Source organism: Sus scrofa, chromosome X (genome assembly GCF_054392235.1).
Source record: "Sus scrofa isolate SSC_HxYL_T2T_F1_AM1 chromosome X, Sscrofa_HxYL_maternal_Yorkshire_Landrace_v2.0, whole genome shotgun sequence".
NCBI lineage: Eukaryota > Metazoa > Chordata > Mammalia > Artiodactyla > Suidae > Sus > Sus scrofa.
Genome location: NC_139401.1, coordinates 108,663,285 through 108,680,748, shown reverse-complemented (window position 1 = coordinate 108,680,748; position 17,464 = coordinate 108,663,285). Strand labels below are relative to the sequence as shown.

Here is a 17,464-nt window from a genome sequence, read left to right as displayed (position 1 = left end):
CACAAATGCTCTAAAGCAACTGACAGCAGCTGACTCACTTTTGACTATTATGGTTCAAGACACAATGGGCATGCAATTAACCAACATAAAAAGCCTAACGGGAAATCTTGTCATGCTCTCATCAGAAATACAGTTCCAGTCGCCTGCTACAAAAATTGAAAAACAGAATATAAAAGTCTATAAAATTTCTGAAAGGTCATCTTGTAAAAAATACACTCAAAAATCAGAATTAAAAACATTTTATTTTTGCCATAAGAAGCTCTACGAACTAATATCAGGTAACGGTTAATGAAAAGTAGAACTTAAAGTCATGACAGGGGAGATTGTACAAGTATCAACATTACAGTATTGGGTAGAAATGAACAAGGTTTCATATGATTGACAGAAGTGAGAAAGCCAGTGCTGTTGAATTAGCAGTGAATTCTTTAGAATATGCCTGCCTTGGCAATGCAAAATACCGCAATCATGTTTACCATTCGTTTTATCTTTTTGGTACGAGAAAAATGGAACATCCAATTCCTCATAATGGTTGTATGTGGTGGATCGTTACCACCAAAAGGATAATAACGATCATTTAAAATATAAAGTGAATCTTGCAAGACTGCTATGGCACTTAAAAATCTTGGCTTAGTTTGAGCATTTTCATTTTCTGTCATCTCTTTTAACAAACTGTTATTTCAAACAGAACCTATCCAAAATATTTATAGGTAATTTGGCTTAAGAGCAAATTTGAGGCCAACTTGAGAGAAAAAAATAGGAATTTCAACTGCCAGAAAACTAAGTATAAAATAGAAAAACCCCATCATAAGTTTTGAACAGCATCTTGCTATTGATTTCCAACCCCATAAATGCTGGTAGTGAAGGGGTTTAACCCCATAGGAGTATTCCGCATGAATTCTGAACTTTGGATATAGAGACTTCTAGAGAAACTGAAGATCCTGACATACGTGCAAGTAAGAGTCTTCTGGCAAAAATACAATTTAAAGTGAATTTTCCAGTTTTCCTCCTCCCCAAAAAAACTCTACAAGATACCTTCAGTAGGCCAAGTAGAAATTTGATACTCAGAATTTACACAGAGCACAGCAGAAGCAAATAATTATATCCAGATAATTCAGAATGGATAGTTTTCCATTGTAGAATTAATTCCTGGTTTGTCATAATAGCAAGTTATGACAAACTAATTTACCTTGCAGTTAAGTCTGAAAGGACTGGAAGCTCTGCTGGCATCAGCATCATTCACCCTTTAGGAGAATTATGTCTAACTGGTGAAACAGCATTAATGAAACAAATTGCCACTGACAATATTTCAGTATATACCCTATAGTTAAAGAGTAATGTTATCAATGCCTGCACAGAAAGGAAACAGATACTGCAATTCCAGAGATCAGAGTCTTAAGTTATAAAGTAATTTAAAATTTTCCAAGGATTAGTTTAGACTGGTCTAAAGGTCTCAACTCACAGAACAGAAAACAGATGCACATCATTCTAATCCTTGGTAAGCAGAGGATTGTATTGTTTTTCTTCCTCCTTATATTACTGCAAATACTGATGCCTGATACCCTCAGCTACCATCGTAAGAAACACTGAAACCATTAACTTCAAAACTAGCTTACTGTTAAAAGAATGATGTATACATGAGAAATTATGATTAAAGCTTTAAGTTCAAAGTCAAGAAATAGACTATTTTCAAAAACACATGGTTAAGGAGAAAGAAAATATCTATGTTGAATTAAGAAATACTTAAGCAAGGTTACAAATGACTAATAACTAGGCACAACAATCTTTCTCAGTATCTATTAATTTTTTTCCTTTGCAAAACGTCATTTACAGAAGTTCAAAAAGTCAATCCTGTTATAAATGCTAGGCTATATATTTGTTCCAACCTGCTTCCCTTTTAGTACTAGCACTTCAGTAAGTTTTTACTTTATTTTCTAAGTGTTTAAATATGTGTCATTTTAAAAAGAAGGTGGTATTGTTTGCAAGATAAATGGGAATCAACAAGCCTATTTAACTTCCACATATAGCTTCTGACTGCTATGATATTGCAGCAATTTGCACATGGAATGGAACATTTTAGAAGGAGTAAAAACCTAAAAGGTCTTACTGAAAGGAAAATACTAGAACACGGATTCAACTATTTCAAATAAAAACTTCCTATTAAGAGATTCTAAGTACTATGAACATTTAAAAATATATGCCAGTGGCCTCCTGCCCAAAATATGTAGGCACCTCATTTATGAAATTTGTCATTTATAAAGATTTATACATAAAGATTAATTTGGTTTTCAGATTCGAAATTTGAAAAATTTCATGGGAATATTTATAACCATAATGAGCAAAAAGGAAATCTCCATTCACAGAATTCAAAACGCACGCAAGAGAACTTTTCATCTCCTCCTGTCTGCATTACAGATTTCCTTTAGTATTTTTGCCCAAGGAAACCACATTGCAAAGGTATATATACAACAGTCCAGCTACCAAAGTCTTTTCCAGACTATGGCAATACAAGCAAGATTTAATTCTGATTAGCTAAAACTAATTCATTTTTCAAATGAGAGACCTGTCTGCATGGCCATTTTCATGAGGGGCAGGAGGCCATTTGGACCAGCAGAATACACAGCCAAGACAACCAAGCAGAGACTTATTTTGAAAATTTCCAGGACAACTTTAAAAGTTCTTGTTTACTTTTTATGCCATATACAAGACACAACACACATTTATAGTCTCAATATTAAGAAAATTGAGAATTCAGCAGTAAAGTGCTAACACAGAAGGGGTAAGTTGCAAGATAAACTAGGGTATGTATGCTAATAACTCCAGTTATTTTCAAACATTCAGACTGCTTCAAATTCTATTCAGGAAACTATCTCTCCAAGCTTTTTTTTTTTTGCCTCTTTTGAATGTGCTGAAAGCTAACTATATAAACAGATACTTGGGGGAAAAACTGCTCCATCTCTATTCAAACTTTCAGAATAACTTGCTTCTAAAAATTATCAACAAATAATCCAGCTAGACTACCTTCAGGTGACGTGGCAGATCCTATTAACTTGAGAACCTTTGTTTTACAGGTCTTCTGAAAGCCCTGCCCCCTAATCAAAACCAAAACTTTCTGAAATTTCAAAGGAGTTCAATAAGATTCTGGTATTATAAATTCAAACTCAGTACTGCCATCTGTTACATTCTGTTTAAAAATTGAATCATTTTCCTGCTGAATAAAAATATCTTCCCAGGTCATTGGCTTGTTCTGAGGAGCAGATGTGGTCCCTACTGGAGGTTCTTTCCCAGCATCAACCTTATACCCAATACCATCATCCTTCATTACAGGCATAGTGCCTGACCTATCAGAAAGGTATGCATATTGTCTGATCTGTAAAGACCTGCATGGATGTAAACGATAAAGCTTCGAGTCTCCAGAAGGATCTTGACTATGAACTGACTTTATGTGTGAAGACATAAACTGATAGTTGATGAAAGATTTGCCACAGGCCAAACACTGATACCTTCGCTCCCCCGTGTGATGAATTTCATGCTTTGTACGATATTCTGCAAGAGGAAATACCTTCTCACAGTAACGGCAAGGATACTTCTTCTCCCAAGAATGAATGTTAAAATGTCTCCGCAAGCTTGTCAGACAGACATACGACCTTTTGCATACAATACAGATATAATAGACCCTTCCATCTACTATTAACTCATAGTGATCATCATGTTTTACTTTCATACGTTTATTTGCCGTCTCACTGCTAGATGTTTTTGGTATCTCATTCTCAAGCCTGGCCTCCCCTTCGTCAGGGTCATCTTTGACAGGGATCACTATATCATAAGTATCTTCACCAATATTCGCATAAACCTTGCAACCCGTCGACAAGCCTTCAATTTCAGTAGCTGTATCTAAAGTAATAATCTTCTGACCCTCCGTGAGATGTTTTGATCCTAAACCTGGATCATTAGTGTTTCTAGTAATTATATCTGAAATTTTTAAAGAATTGGAAAGTGGCTCTTGCAGAAGTGTAGGAACCTGCATCTTCTGTATCAATGATCCATCAAAAGTGGTATTTTGGGGGATCTCAGCCTGTGGGACCAAAGATGTATTACTGACCGCCGAATCTGGACTGGAGCTAATAGTGTCATCATCATCATCTATAATTTCTTCCTCCTCCTCTTCATTGGCCTTGTTTCCTGTTAAAACAGCATTGTTTGGTGGCTGCTGATTCGGCACAAGTAAATTGATTGAAGGAGACATATGATTTGGAAGTGAAGAACTGACATTTGGTGGGTTGGTAAGTGGTGTCTGATTTAACAGAATAATGTTGGGAGTCAGATGTGTTGGGGCCGAAGATACCAGCAATTTTTCACTTCCCTGTGTTTGGCTCAGAGTTGCCTGATTCACAGAAGTAGGAAGTTTCTGAGGAGGCGTGATACTTGTTAAAGGGGGAGAGCTACTGCTCGCACAAGGTGCAACATCTGAAATAGCAACAGAGCCTGGGTTAGGCTGGGCCTGTGCCACCGCATTGTTACTCGGCAAAGTCTCCTTTGCAGGCAAAATCTCAGAGCAGAAAATGACGTCATCGTCATCATCATCTGAATCAGTAACAATGATCTTTTTTGTCTCATAATCTTCAGCAGATAAGGAAAAAGACTCTGTTATAATAGGCATTATAGTGGCCCCATTATCTTGGGCTTCATCTTTTGATTTCTGTATTTCAAGGTTCTTGTCACTAGAACCAGGAGGTAAGGTTTCTGCATTACCATCTTGAGGGGTACCTGAGATGCTTTTAACCTGTGACAATGGGACACCAAGCTCTGCTATAAACTTCACTCCTAACAACTGCCCTGATTTAATTAACTCATCAAGTAAATCTGATCTAACACGAACAATTTTAGAACTATAGATATAATTGAGAATTTCTGCAAAGATCTCTGCTCTTATAAAGCTCAGTTCAACAACTTGCCCGGCAACTGAGAAGAGCTGATGGAAATAAGTACTAGAAGCTGAAAGAATGTTCCTGTGGGCTCGGAATTTTCGGTCTTCCACAATAACGGTGACATCACAGAAAAGTCCATGGCCACGCTGCTCATTCAGGGAGTTCAGCAGACTGCCAGAGTATTGAATGTCTGTAGCAGAAATCAGTTTTCTACTCTCCATGCCTGTAAGAGAAAGGGAAGAGGAGGGGATGGGAGATTAGGAAAGAAAAACAAAAGTACTTCATCATTCAGAATTTGAGCTACAGCATCATTAAATAGTTTGTTCGTTTTAACCAAAGTTTGGCAAAACTTTTTGGTTTTTATATAAATTCTTTATACCAGCTGGTTTTTGGACCACACGTCAAGCTCACGACTCCTGCCTGAGAAGAAACAAGCAAGTTTTAAACTGATCTGCAGATCTGAACACTAATCTCTTTCTTTGTATCTGACACATGCATCACCACTAAGCAATTTTTAAACACATTAATTTTCTTAGTTCCAATTTTGAATTTTCTCCTCAAGAAAACTAAGAGTTAATTTTTAACTGTCTTAAAACTTTAAGAATCTTCATTAGGAACACTTAAAAGCTATTTCACCTATAAATGAATGATTTGAATGTCAGAGAGGCTTGGTGTGTGCAATACTGGGTCTGAAACATATGGTCTTGGAGTTCCCGTTGTGGCTCAGGGTTAACGAATCCGACTAGGATCCATGAGGTCGCAGGTTCGATCCCTGGCCTTGCTCAGTGGGTTAAGGATCCGGCGTTGCTGTGAGCTGTGGTGTAGGTCGCAGACGTGGCTCGGATCCAGAGCTGCTGTGGCTGTGGCATAGGCCGGCAGCTATAGCTCTGATTAGACCCCTAGCCTGGGAACCTCCATATGCCACAAGTGCAGCCCTAGAAAAAGACAAAAAAAAAAAAATATATATATATATATATATATATATATATATATAGTCTTCCTAGATTTTAGCTTATCTTTAAGAGCATATTCAAAAAAAAGAATAAAGTTCAAATAATGCCATTTATAGCAACATGGATACAACTAGAGACTCTCATACTTAGTGAAGTAAGTCAGAAAGAGAAAGACAAATACCACATGATATCACTTATATCTGGAATCTAATCTATAGCACAAATGAACCTATCTACAGGACAGAAATAAATTCATGGACTTGGAGAACAGACTTGTGGTTCCCAAGGGGGAGGGAGTGGGATGGACTGGGAGTTTGGGGTTAGCAGATGCAAACTATTGCATTTGGAGTGGATAAGCAATGAGATCCTGCTGTTTAGCACAGGGAACTATATCCAATCACTTGTGATGGAGCATGATGGAAGATAATGTGAGAAAAAGAATGTGTGTGTGTGTGTATATACATATATATATGTGAGAAAAAGAATGTGTGTGGGTGTGTATGTGTGTATATATATATATATATATATATATGAATGACTGGGTCACTTTGCTGTACAGCAGAAACTGACAGAACATTGTAAATCAACTATAATAGAAAAAATAAAAATCTTTAAAAAAGATTCACAAAAAATGATAAAATCCAAACCCCTAACCCCCCCCAAAAAAACCCAACATATTCAACAGATACTCCCTGCAGCCAATGACTAAATGAACATTTATAAAAACTGACAATTATTACCTCTAAACTTCCCATTATTTTTCTGTTATTTTAATTGGGATGCCTCATCTGGATAAACTAGGAAACACCTTTCTTACCCTCTCCTCTTTCTTCATCCCTTTGCCCCTTCCCCTCACCTCCGTACCCTTACTATCTCCAAAGGAGGAAAGTTAAACAGAGGGCCAAAAAAAGTCAACAGATGCTGTTGTGAAAAAATAAAACAAAGGAAAAGGCAAGTTTACCATTTCTTAAAGCTCATTTGCATGAAAACACAAAACATTTCATTTTGTTGGTAAAGAATTATGTGCACAGATATGAGAACTTTCTCCACACCAAATGAATTAGCGAAAATGAAGCTGTAAACTTACTGGAACAGGGAAGCCCATTACTCTAGAAAAAGGCGAGGGGAAATGTCAATAAAAAGCATTGCTGCGTACCACCCCCAAAACAATTTTTGGCACTTCGCAGAAGCTATGCCCAGTAACAATGACACTGAATTGCAAAAAAAAAAAAAAAATTAATTGTAAGAGTATATATGTATATATAACAAAACTAGTTGACAAGTACTTTTGGTAAAGAAACACTTTAATTTTTAATATTCTGCCCCTTTAGGGTTGCCAAAATGGTACCACTGTCACAGTGCTTATTAAGTTATACACACGTGGAAGGCAGGGCGTCACAAATGTCTTCTAAATTTTTCAAAATTACAGCTTGAAAACAAAAAGTAGGAGCGAACTCTGGACATCAAAGATTTAAAACATCATGTTATAGGGCACTGACCGTTAGCAGTCCCCAGGAATTCCAGGTTACCATAAAGGCATTCATCAGAAAGGGTGACCTTTGGACAGCGAGCCAGCAACCAGGGCTTCCGAAATATGGGGATTTCGACACAAGTCACTTTTCAGTGGATACATTTTCTGAATACGGTTCCACATTTTTTGCCGTTTGCAAATGGGTTTTCCCAATGGGAAAATGCTTTAAATGAACCGGTCCAGGTGACACCGGGACTTGGTTTCATTTTGTTGTTTAGGTTTCCTTCTCTTCCTCGTTAAGGTGGGCCCAGGAATAGCCCAAAGCGATCTGAACCCACCCCCAGATTAGCGACCTGACTGTGGGAAAGCCATTCTGCATCCCTGTGAGCCAAATCCTCGACTGAGGGCAGGTGAAGGTGGAAAAGAGAGAGAACCGCCCCCGGCGAGAGTGAAACAACCGACACGCGGCTCCTTGCGGCAGCTGAACCCCATCTTCCTCCCTCCACCCTCTCTTCCCCACTTGCACCCGGCCGGCGGCTACCGAGGTTTTTGACCGCAATTCACGCGGAAAGGCAGCTTCTTGCAAATACAGATGGAGGTCCGGCCAGCACAGTCAGGGCGGGGGCAGAAGGCGAGCCGGGGAAAGTAGAAGGTGGCGAACAGGAGGGTGGGGTGTCGGGAGGGGATGAGACCAGGCAGGCGGCATTGTTATGCCCTGGGAAGGGGGCGGAAGGGGGAGGATGGGCCCGGCCGAAAAGCTCTAAATCAAAGTAGGGGCGAGGAGAGAGAAAGACGCGCAAAAACGCAGGCACAGGGGCGAGGAAAACGCCGAGCGGTTCTCAGCGGTGGGCTCCCCACGCTCTGGGCCTACCCGGGGCGCCCGCCGCCCCCCCCGACCCCTGACGGCGGAGGGGACCGCGCCGCGGCCCTCCCAGCTCGTCCCCTCCTTCGCTCCCGGGCCCACACAAAGAAACGGCCAGAGGAGCCGAGCGTCCGACTCCGCCGCTTCCTGGTTCAAGTGAGGAGAAAGCGAAGGCAGGCGCGGCCCAGGGACGGAGGAGGCACGCGCGCTCCCTCGCCCCCTCCCGGACCGCGGCCGGCTCCTCACCTGCTTCCCTGCGCCGCCGCTTCTTGTCGTCGGGCCGCGCGGAAGGGTGGGAGTCCTCCAACAACCAGACGCCGGACTCCGCGGCGATTCGGCTCCTTCTTTAAACGTCGCTCCAGTCTTGGTCGACGTCGACGCGGCTGCCGCCTCCCGCCGCCACCGCTGCCACAGCTGCCCCACGCTGCCGACAGAGGGCACCGCGCGGGGGCGAGGCGCCGAAGCGAAAGGCGCCCTCCTCTTCCGAGCGCAGTTCGGCTCTTTCCGGAGGGGCCCGAGGGCTAGGCGGCCCCGCTTCGGCGCCTCGCTCCGCCTTCGGCTCCTTCCGCGGGGGGCGGAGGAAGACTGGGAAGCTCTGGGAGCGCTCGGCCCCTTCCGGAGGGCGAAAGGGTGGGAAAAAGGAAAGGGAAAGATGGGGTGTTGTGGCCACAAACGGTTAGGATGCTAAGGAAGCCGGTCTTATCTGCGTTCCGTGTAAACCTCCAGGGCGTAAAAACTTGGAGAGACGAGACATGTTTCATTTCTTCTGCAAGTGTGAAACTGCTCTATTTAATAGCCTGCTTGTTAGATGATAAAGCACCTTGAAATATCGGAATAAATATAATCGAATAAAATAAAATGCGCCAACTCATTATGATTTATGATAATTCGAGCTCTCGATAACAACTACATAATAATAACTACTTTGAAGAAATAGATTCGGTTTTGGACAAGTACCGTCTTCTTAATTGAATACTAAATGATGCAACCCTACGTTAATGCCTTCATTTCAGCTATTTTCCGACCACCTGTTTGAGCTGTACCAAATCTTATGTTAGGTTCTGTGAAATACAAAAAAATATGAATAAGCCAAGGTCAACCTTTTCAAACAGCTCAGTAGATAGGTACGACAAAAATAAGGTACAGAACAGAGAAGGGAATAGCAAACTAAATTTGAGCTGCATTTTGAAAGATTAATATTAATACTGGCATTGTTAATTTATTATTTTTATTTACATAGCATTTCCTCCTTAGAGAGCTTTACTGTCTGGCACATAGTAGGTGTTCAATAATTTTTTAATGAATGAGTTGTAATTTTAACTCCTCTGGTAATACACGTCTAACACGATGATTGAAGCAACAAGATGGGTATTTGGAGAGTGAAATATTTTCCTTTAGGCTGGTTATTGATCATATTCGATGGAAGAACCGAAATAGCAGCATTTTCCCTCAACAGAGCCATTCACAACCTTCATTTTCTTTTCAAAAAATCTGTATAGGATAATATGGCTTCAAGTTTCCAAAAACTTGAATTGGCACTTATTTAACATTCAGCTGGAATCCCTGCACTTCCTTCCTACAAAAATCTAGCTGAAAATGTCCATCAGGACATTTTATTCCAGAATAAAGAGATCTAACTATATCTAATCTTCTTCAACATGAAATTAGACAAGGATATTATCACCTATCTGTCTCTATTCTACATTCTCCTCCAAAAAAGTAGAGCCACATAGTAAAACATCAAAGTAGTGTGATACAGCTGTATTTTCACATGGAGATATGGAATTCCTTAGGCATTTATCCAAGGATTTGGATTGTGGGAAAACAGTCTGTGGGAATTACTGCATCATTGGTTTTTCATTATGACTTAAAATTATGAAAGTTTCATTGTTTAATATAAAGATATTTCATGGGAAATAGGAGAGCGCTGTCGTGAAAGAAACGAAGACAGATGGTAGTATTTTCCTGACAACTGAGCACTTAGCAAAACTAGTTAGCAGATTAATGACTCTTTTTTTGAGTCAGCCCCCCCTAAAATTTAGCAGCAAAAAAAAATTAGGAAAAAAGACAATGTACATCTTGAAATTTTATGATCTATTTATAATTCAGTTGCTTAGTTGACATATCTTTGAAATAAAATGACAGTGACAGTAGCTGCCACTCTTGATATCAAATATTTGTTGGTTAACTTTCAGTAAATTGTAAGACAAAATACAATTTCTTTTGTACCATCATTAACAGCGCCAAGGCCACCAACAGAATTGCCTTGCCTTTGTCTCTTTCCTGAAAGGGCTTTAAAAGTGTGGAGCCCCAAACTGATGTATTATGGAAGCCTGTTAATTCACAGGGCAGGAAACCTTCTCTTCCATTCTGTCCATGTTGCTCACTCCCTAACCCAGGAAAAACTAATCTAAAATTAAAAAGTCACCTAAAAGCACCTACAGTCAATCAATCTACAACAAAGGAGGAGGCAAGAATGTACAGTGGAGAAAAGACAGTCTCTTCAATAAGTGGTGCTGGGAAAGCTGGACAGCCACATGCAAAACAAATAAGATTACAGCATTCCCTCACACCATGCACAAAAATAAACTCAAAACGGTTTAAAGACCAAAATGTAGGATATGACACCAGAAAATTCCTAGAAGAGAACATAGGTGAAACATTCTTTGACATAAATCATAACAATATTTTCTTAGATCAGTCTCCCAAGGCAAAACAAATAAAACCGAAAATAAACAAATGGGACCTAATCACACTTAAAGCCTTTGCACAGCAAAGGAAACCATCAATAAAAGGAAAAGACAACCTACAGAATGGGAGAAAATATTTGCAAACAATGCGACCGACAAGGGGTTAATATCCAAAGTATACAAACAATTCATACAACTCAATAGTGAAAAAGCAAACAACCCAATCAAAAAATGGACAGAAGACCTAAATAGGCTTTTTTTTTCAAAGAAGACATACAGATGGCCACAGGTACATGAAAAGATGTACAACATTGCTAATTATTAGAGAAATACAAATCAAAACTACAATGAAGTATCACGTCACACCTGTCAGAATGGCTATCATCAAAAAAAAAAAGCCTACAAATAATAAATGCTGGAGAGGGAACCTTTGTCCGCTGTTGGTGGGAATGTAAATTGTGGAGCCACTATGGAAAACAGTATGGAGGTTCCTCAAAAAACTAAAAATAGAGCTACCATATGATCTGGCAATCCTACTCTTAAGTATATATCTGGAAAAGACAATAACTCTAATTTGAAAATATACATGCACCCCAATGTTCATAGCACCACTATTTATAAAAGCCTAAACATGGAAACAACCCAAATTACTCAGCCATATGTCATTTACACCAACATGGATCGACATAGAGAATATCATACTAAGTAAGTCAGACAGAGAAAGACAAATAGTATGTGATATCGCTTATATGTAGAATCTAAAAAACAATACAAATGAATCTATACACAGAAATAGACTCACAGATATAGAAAACAAACTTATGGTTACCAAAGAGAAGAGGGAGGGGGGCAGGGATAAATTAGGAGTATGGGATTAATAGATACAGATTACTATGTATAAAATAGATGGGGAGTTCCCGTTGCAGTGCAGGGGAAACGACTCCGACTAGTATCCATGAGGATGCGGGTTCAATCCCTAGCCTTGCTCAGTGGGTTAAGGATCCGGCGTTGCCATGAGCTGTGGTGTAGGTCGCAGATGTGGGTTGGATCCCGAGTTGCTGTGGCTGTGGTGTAGGCCAGCAGCTGCAGCTCCGATTTGACTCCTAGCCTGGGAACCTCCATATGCCTCAGGTATGGCCCTAAAAAAGGAAAAAAAATTAAAAAAATAAAACAGATGGGCAACAAGGATTTACCGTATATCACAGGGAACAATATTCAATATCTTGTAAGAACCTATAATGGAAAAAATCTGAAAAAAATATAACTGGATCATTTTGCTATAAACCTGAAACTAACACAGTATTGTAAATCAATTATACTTCAATTAAAAAAACCTAAAAAGGGAGTTCTCTGATGGCCTAGCAGGTTGAGGCTCCTACGTTCTCACCACTGTGGCTCTGGTTACTGCTGTGTGGTGTAGGTTCAATCCCTGGCCCAGGAATTCCCACATAGTGCCTGTGTGGCAAAAAAGAAAAAAAAATACAAAAAAACCCCCAAGAGAGAACCTAAAATAAATGTTGCAACTCTCATTGAAAAAGAACACTAAAAATAAAACTGCCATATGATCCAGCAATCCCACTCCTAGGTATATATCTGGAAAAAACAAAACTCTAATTTGAACAGATACATGTATCCCAATGTTCATAGCAGCACCATTCACAACAGCCAAGACATGGAAAAAACCCAAATGTCCATCAACAGATGATTCGCTTAAGAGGATCTTCCCCTCCTCTACATATATAAGAATATTAGCCATAAAAATAATGAAATATTGCTACTAGCAGCAACATGGATATTAGAGAATATTATGCTTTGTGAAATAACTCAAAGACAAATACTGTATGATATCACTTATATGTGGAACCTAAAAAATAATACAAATAAATCTATACACAGGAGTTCCCGACGTGGCGCAGTGGTTAACGAATCCGACTAGGAACCATGAGGTTGCGGGTTCGGTCCCTGCCCTTGCTCAGTGGGTTAACGATCCAGCGTTGCCGTGAGCTGTGGTGTAGGTTGCAGACGCGGCTCGGATCCCGCGTTGCTGTGGCTCTGGTGTAGGCCAGTGGCTACAGCTCCGATTGGACCCCTAGCCTGGGAATCTCCATATGCCGCGGGAGCGGCCCAAGAAATAGCAAAAAAAAAAAAAAAAAAAAAAAAAAATCTATATACAAAACAGAAACAGACTCAAAGACACAGAAAATAAACCTATGGTTACCAAAGGGGAGAGGAAGAAGGGGATGGAAAATTAGGAGTATGAGATTAACAGATATAAACTACTATACATAAAGTAGATAAGCAACAAGGACTTACTGTATAGCATGGGGAATTATATCCAATATCTTGTAATAACCTATAAAAGAATACAATCTCCAAAAAAAAAAAAAAAAACCCTGAACCACTATGCTGTACATCTGAAACTAATGCAACATTGTAAATCAACTATACTTCAATTTTAAAAAGCTACCTATAGGGAGTTCCCTGATGGCTCAGCAGGTTAAATATCCAGCCTTGTCATTCCTGCAGCTTGGGACACTGCTCTGGCCCGGGTTTGATCCCTGGCCTGGGACTTCCACATGCTGCAGGCACAGTCAATAAACAAACAAACAAACAAGCAAACAAATAGCTACCTATAATTAAAGACGACCCAATGATCAGGAAAGGAATTTTTTGGTAGGAAAAGCAGAGCAGACCAAGAAATCCGAGTGGCCTTAATAGGTACCTTTGGGATAAATAGCCATCAGAAAGTTTCATTAATTTTCTGTTTCTCAACAAATTATTTCACCTTTTAATTTCTTTTTATCTGCAGGCTTAACACTACTTCAGACAGACTAGTAGATTTTAAATACAAGAAAATTTTATCAAATGGATTTAGAGATATCAATTGTTTCACATTCTAGAAAAGTTTTTGATTGGCTGATAATGGAATCAAGTTTCATAACTACATATCGGTGTCTGCTTGCCTTGTTTGAACTCGATTATGAATTCCATGAGGGCAGCAACTGTCCTCTCCTGTATTAAAAAGCCAAGGATAGGAGTTCCCACTGTGGCTCAGTGGGTTAAGGATCCCGAGTTGTCTCTGAGGAGGTTTTGATTCTCCGGCCTGGCGAAGTGGATTAGAGCCAGTGTTGCTGCAGCTTCCGCTTGGTCCAGGAACTTCCATGTGCTATGGGTGTGGCCAAAAAAGAAAACAAACAAATAAATAAATAAAATTCCAAGAATTTCAGAGTGCTTGATGTATACTAATTGATGACAATAAAAGATAAAAATGACATTCATTCAGTCCTAGAGCCCTTCCTCTGTGTTATGCTTAGCTATACAGATTTAGTAAGGTCACTATCTAAGAAGAAGCCACAGTAAGACATAGTGGAGAAAACAAAGACTTGGGCAAATGCGAATGGCTTGGGATTCTGGTACTCTCACTTAGCTGTGTGACCTTGAGCCTGATTCTTCATCTGTGAAACAGAGATAATGATACCTTTCCATAGAGTTGTTCTGGGGATTAAATGAGTTAACTACATGTAGTATCAAACTGCTTAGAGTTTCCAAAATATGACATGCTGTTTACTGCTTCCACGTCTGTGCCTGGAACTCTGAGCCTGGAGTAACCATTCCTTTTGTATCCACTGTGCCTCTCCTGTTGTTTGGCAGTGCTTGGTCTTCCAGAAAGACATGATTCAAACATTTAACTTATTTGTGAAGCCTGCCTTGATCCAATGGATGGTAGACAGATATGCTTACTCAATGTTGAGTGAATGAGTGTCTGGAACCCAGTACTAACTATATATCTGCTTTTTCATCATTATCCCTTTTTTTTGCTTTATTTCAACAAGAATCTCTAAGTAACTTGTTTGATACTCCTGATTCTCTCCTTTTCTTCTTGAAACCTTCCAAAGTCAATGGGATAGGGATATACAATGCTCCTACTGGGAAAGAGGGAGTGTATATTGCTAACAGTAAAATATAATCTACCCCCCCCAGAGCAACAGGTAGCTTATTTCAAATATAAAACAAGTGAGAGAACATACTAGCCATGAGTCCTTTGTGGAATCAAATAGGAAATGAGTTAAAACAAAAACTTAAGAGTGGACATTTTGCAGTGAGCCAATCTATTTAAATGGAGGACTAAGACCAAAAATAAGGTTGGTTATGTAACAGCATGAAACTAATATAAACTCTGATACAATAAAAATCCATCCATTCATTTGTTCATTAAATATCAGTTAGTATTTATTTTGTGCCAGGCAATGCTCTACACAGTGTGGATCCAATCATCAAGATGAAGTCCTATCCTTCATGAAACTTAGATTCTAATAGGAAACCCATACAATAAACATATAATCTAAATATATAATATAATATCAGATAGTAATGAATGCTATGAGGAAAAATAAACAGTCTAAAGGGATAGAGAATGATGAGGGTGCTATTGTAAACAGTGTAGCCAGGAAAAATCTCTCTGAAAAGATGATATATGAGCAAAGAGGGGAATGAACTAAGGGAAAGAGCCATGCAAATATCTAGGGAAGGGCATTCTAGGCATTGGAACATGTCAAAGGTCTGGTAGCCTCGACCAAAGGCTACCAGAAATATACTCATGGTTGAGAAGTTGGGTTTATTATTCTTTACAGGGAGGGAGAACAAACACCATTGGGAACTGTGGGGGTGCTTCAGTAAGAGAATGTTAGAAAGAACCTACTACAGTATTTGGACGATTTGGGGCAGTGTCTAAGGAAGTGGGAATCTGCTCCAATTCATACATGGTCGGTCAGAAAGCAGAGGCAATTATATACTTGGGCATCTCAATAATCTTATCTATACGAAGGCCAGACTAGAACAGAATAAAGCTGTAATTGGTAAAGTAGCAGTCACCCATTTTGGCCAAGAGAGAGGGTATTTGGTGTTTTCTGGATGGCATAGTGATTTTTTTTTTTTTTGGTCTGTGCTTACACAAAATTATGAAGTGATTCTGTTTTGTCTCACTTGGTCAGTCACCTAGTGAGCTTATGTCCAACAGAAGTACACAGCCTGAGTGCTGGCTGGCTTCCAGATATCTGGGGCTGCTTCCCAATCCATCTTTTCAAACAGCAAGTGAAAAGCCTTAGGATATAAGGTATACATTTTAGAGGTGGTGGGAGAGGCAGGAGGAGGTATAATAGTGGCTATCTCCTCATCTTTAATAGAAAATACTTATTTAATAGTGCGTTTTTATTGTATGGGACACATTTATACTAAAACATTATTGTTTATCTGAAATTCAAATGTAAGCGAGTCCATGTATTTTTTTTCGTTTTGCTGAATCTGATAACACTAAAATAAACACACTGTCAGCTGCATAGGAAACATTTTGAATAATTTGATTTTCTCATGCCATTTAGATTTTTATCTTAAATCAGGATAGATTCAGGAAAAAATGTAATCCTATTTGAGCCATTCTTATATATTCTATATGTACATATATACGCACATCTGTGCATATATTATGTATATGTACATACATACACAAACACACACACGGATGAGGCACAGTAAGCATCCAATAGTATTGAATATGTAACAGACACACGCACAGAAAGCACCTGAAACACAAGCAGAATTGACTGTGTTGGTGAAACGGCCACTCTGAAATGTATCCTGTAGTCTGTCATCCTTCCTTTCAGTCATTTCAAGTACGAGGTTGAGAAAGACATGGTCTCTGATCCAATTTAGACCGGGCGAGCCTCCCGCGGAACCGGAAGGATGCGCGGAACCGATTGCAGCGGCGGCTTATTTACTTGGATGCACGCACGGCTTTTCACGCCGGCTGGAGGCCACGTAGGACTGGGGAAGGATTTTAACGACGTACCAGGAACGATTTCCACAGTTTTCGCAGTTTCGCGCAGTGGCGGGTTCTGGGAACGAAAGGTCCGAGATCTTCCTGGGCTAGTGATACTGTTCCCTCTCTTCCCGCAGCAATGACTCAGGTGTCTGGCTCGCGCAGCCCACAGTGGGAAGCATCGCAGTTGGTCCAAGAGCCCCGAGCCCGCGGGGCCGCCGTTCTCGCTCTCATTCTTGCTCTCGGCCCGGGGACTGGGGTGGCCTGAGCCGAGGCTCCCGAAACCAGTCCTGCGGCTCCTGCGGTTCGCGAGGGCACCCTCTCCGCTTCTGCCTCCTCGTCTGCCAAGCGCGTCTGTTGCTCTCGCCGCTGCTGCTGCTGCGGGAGCAACAAGCCGGGACTCAGCCTCCTGAATGAGGACCAGGAGGAGGTGAGTGATGCGGCCGCACCTTCGCTCAAAGGAGTTCACATGCCTTCCGAGTCCGCCTCATCTCTCAACCCGCTTTTTCCTGTTCGCATTTCACTCCTTTCTACCTTCCTTGTGCCCATTCTATCTTTTGCTTCTGCCTATCCACGATAGCTCCTTATTCGCCGTTTCTCTCCCTTAATTTCACTCATCCTTGGGCCCCTTCCACCTCTGATCTGGCAGCGGACATTGCTCAGGGAACCAAACCTATGTATGGCATTTATTTACTCAGGGTTATTTGTGAGCAAGTTTTTATTCTCCACTAGACTGGGTTGTGGAAAG

The 17,464-nt window shown here is 40.3% G+C and overlaps 3 protein-coding genes and 1 long non-coding RNA gene across 13 annotated transcripts in view; 1 reads left to right on the top strand and 3 right to left on the bottom strand.

Annotated features, from left to right (window-relative positions):
* Nucleotides 1-223: 223 nt before the first annotated feature.
* ZBTB33 (zinc finger and BTB domain containing 33) lies at nucleotides 224-8,712 on the bottom strand. Of its 2 annotated transcripts, none has more exon segments than NM_001444395.1 (2): nucleotides 224-5,148; nucleotides 8,458-8,712. In NM_001444395.1, a coding segment is annotated over 1 exon segment (2,019 nt). In that variant the 5' UTR covers nucleotides 5,147-5,148; nucleotides 8,458-8,712; the 3' UTR covers nucleotides 224-3,127.
* LOC146394775 (uncharacterized) lies at nucleotides 8,558-16,624 on the bottom strand. Its single transcript, XM_085008318.1, has 2 exons — nucleotides 16,481-16,624; nucleotides 8,558-8,823 (listed from the first exon to the last, which is right to left on the bottom strand). Exons 1-2 carry the CDS (start codon nucleotides 16,563-16,565, stop codon nucleotides 8,558-8,560), a joined length of 351 nt encoding a protein of 116 aa, XP_084864444.1. The 5' UTR covers nucleotides 16,566-16,624.
* LOC146394774 (uncharacterized) overlaps nucleotides 15,106-17,464 on the bottom strand; it is a 28,560-nt gene continuing 26,201 nt past the window's right edge. Inside the window, exon 5 of one of the 5 annotated variants that reach the window (XM_085008312.1) lies at nucleotides 15,106-17,094. In XM_085008312.1, coding sequence (XP_084864438.1) covers nucleotides 16,861-17,094 — 234 coding nt within the window. In that variant the 3' untranslated portion in view covers nucleotides 15,106-16,860. Of the gene's footprint in view, nucleotides 17,126-17,464 lie in introns of all 5 variants that reach the window. The other 4 variants (XM_021080215.2, XM_085008313.1, XM_085008310.1 and 1 more) reach the window with 4 other exon arrangements.
* The window catches only part of LOC106507023 (uncharacterized), a 13,181-nt gene continuing 12,488 nt past the window's right edge, over nucleotides 16,772-17,464 (top strand). For all 5 annotated transcript variants that reach the window (XR_014835575.1, XR_014835577.1, XR_014835573.1 and 2 more), the window contains exon 1: nucleotides 16,772-17,146. This is a non-coding gene — a long non-coding RNA (uncharacterized LOC106507023). The remainder of the gene's footprint in view (nucleotides 17,147-17,464) is intronic.

Excerpts from the sequence above, each read along its gene's own strand:
- ZBTB33 (XM_085006298.1), bottom strand. The coding sequence starts at position 5,146 with ATGGAGAGTAGAAAACTGATTTCTGCTACAGACATTCAATACTCTGGC.
- LOC146394775 (XM_085008318.1), bottom strand. The coding sequence starts at position 16,565 with ATGACTGAAAGGAAGGATGACAGACTACAGGATACATTTCAGAGTGGC. Across the intron at positions 8,824-16,480 it reads CAATTCTGCTTGTGTTTCAG|GGGCCGAGCGCTCCCAGAGC; the intron begins GTGCTTTCTGTG and ends GCCCTCCGGAAG.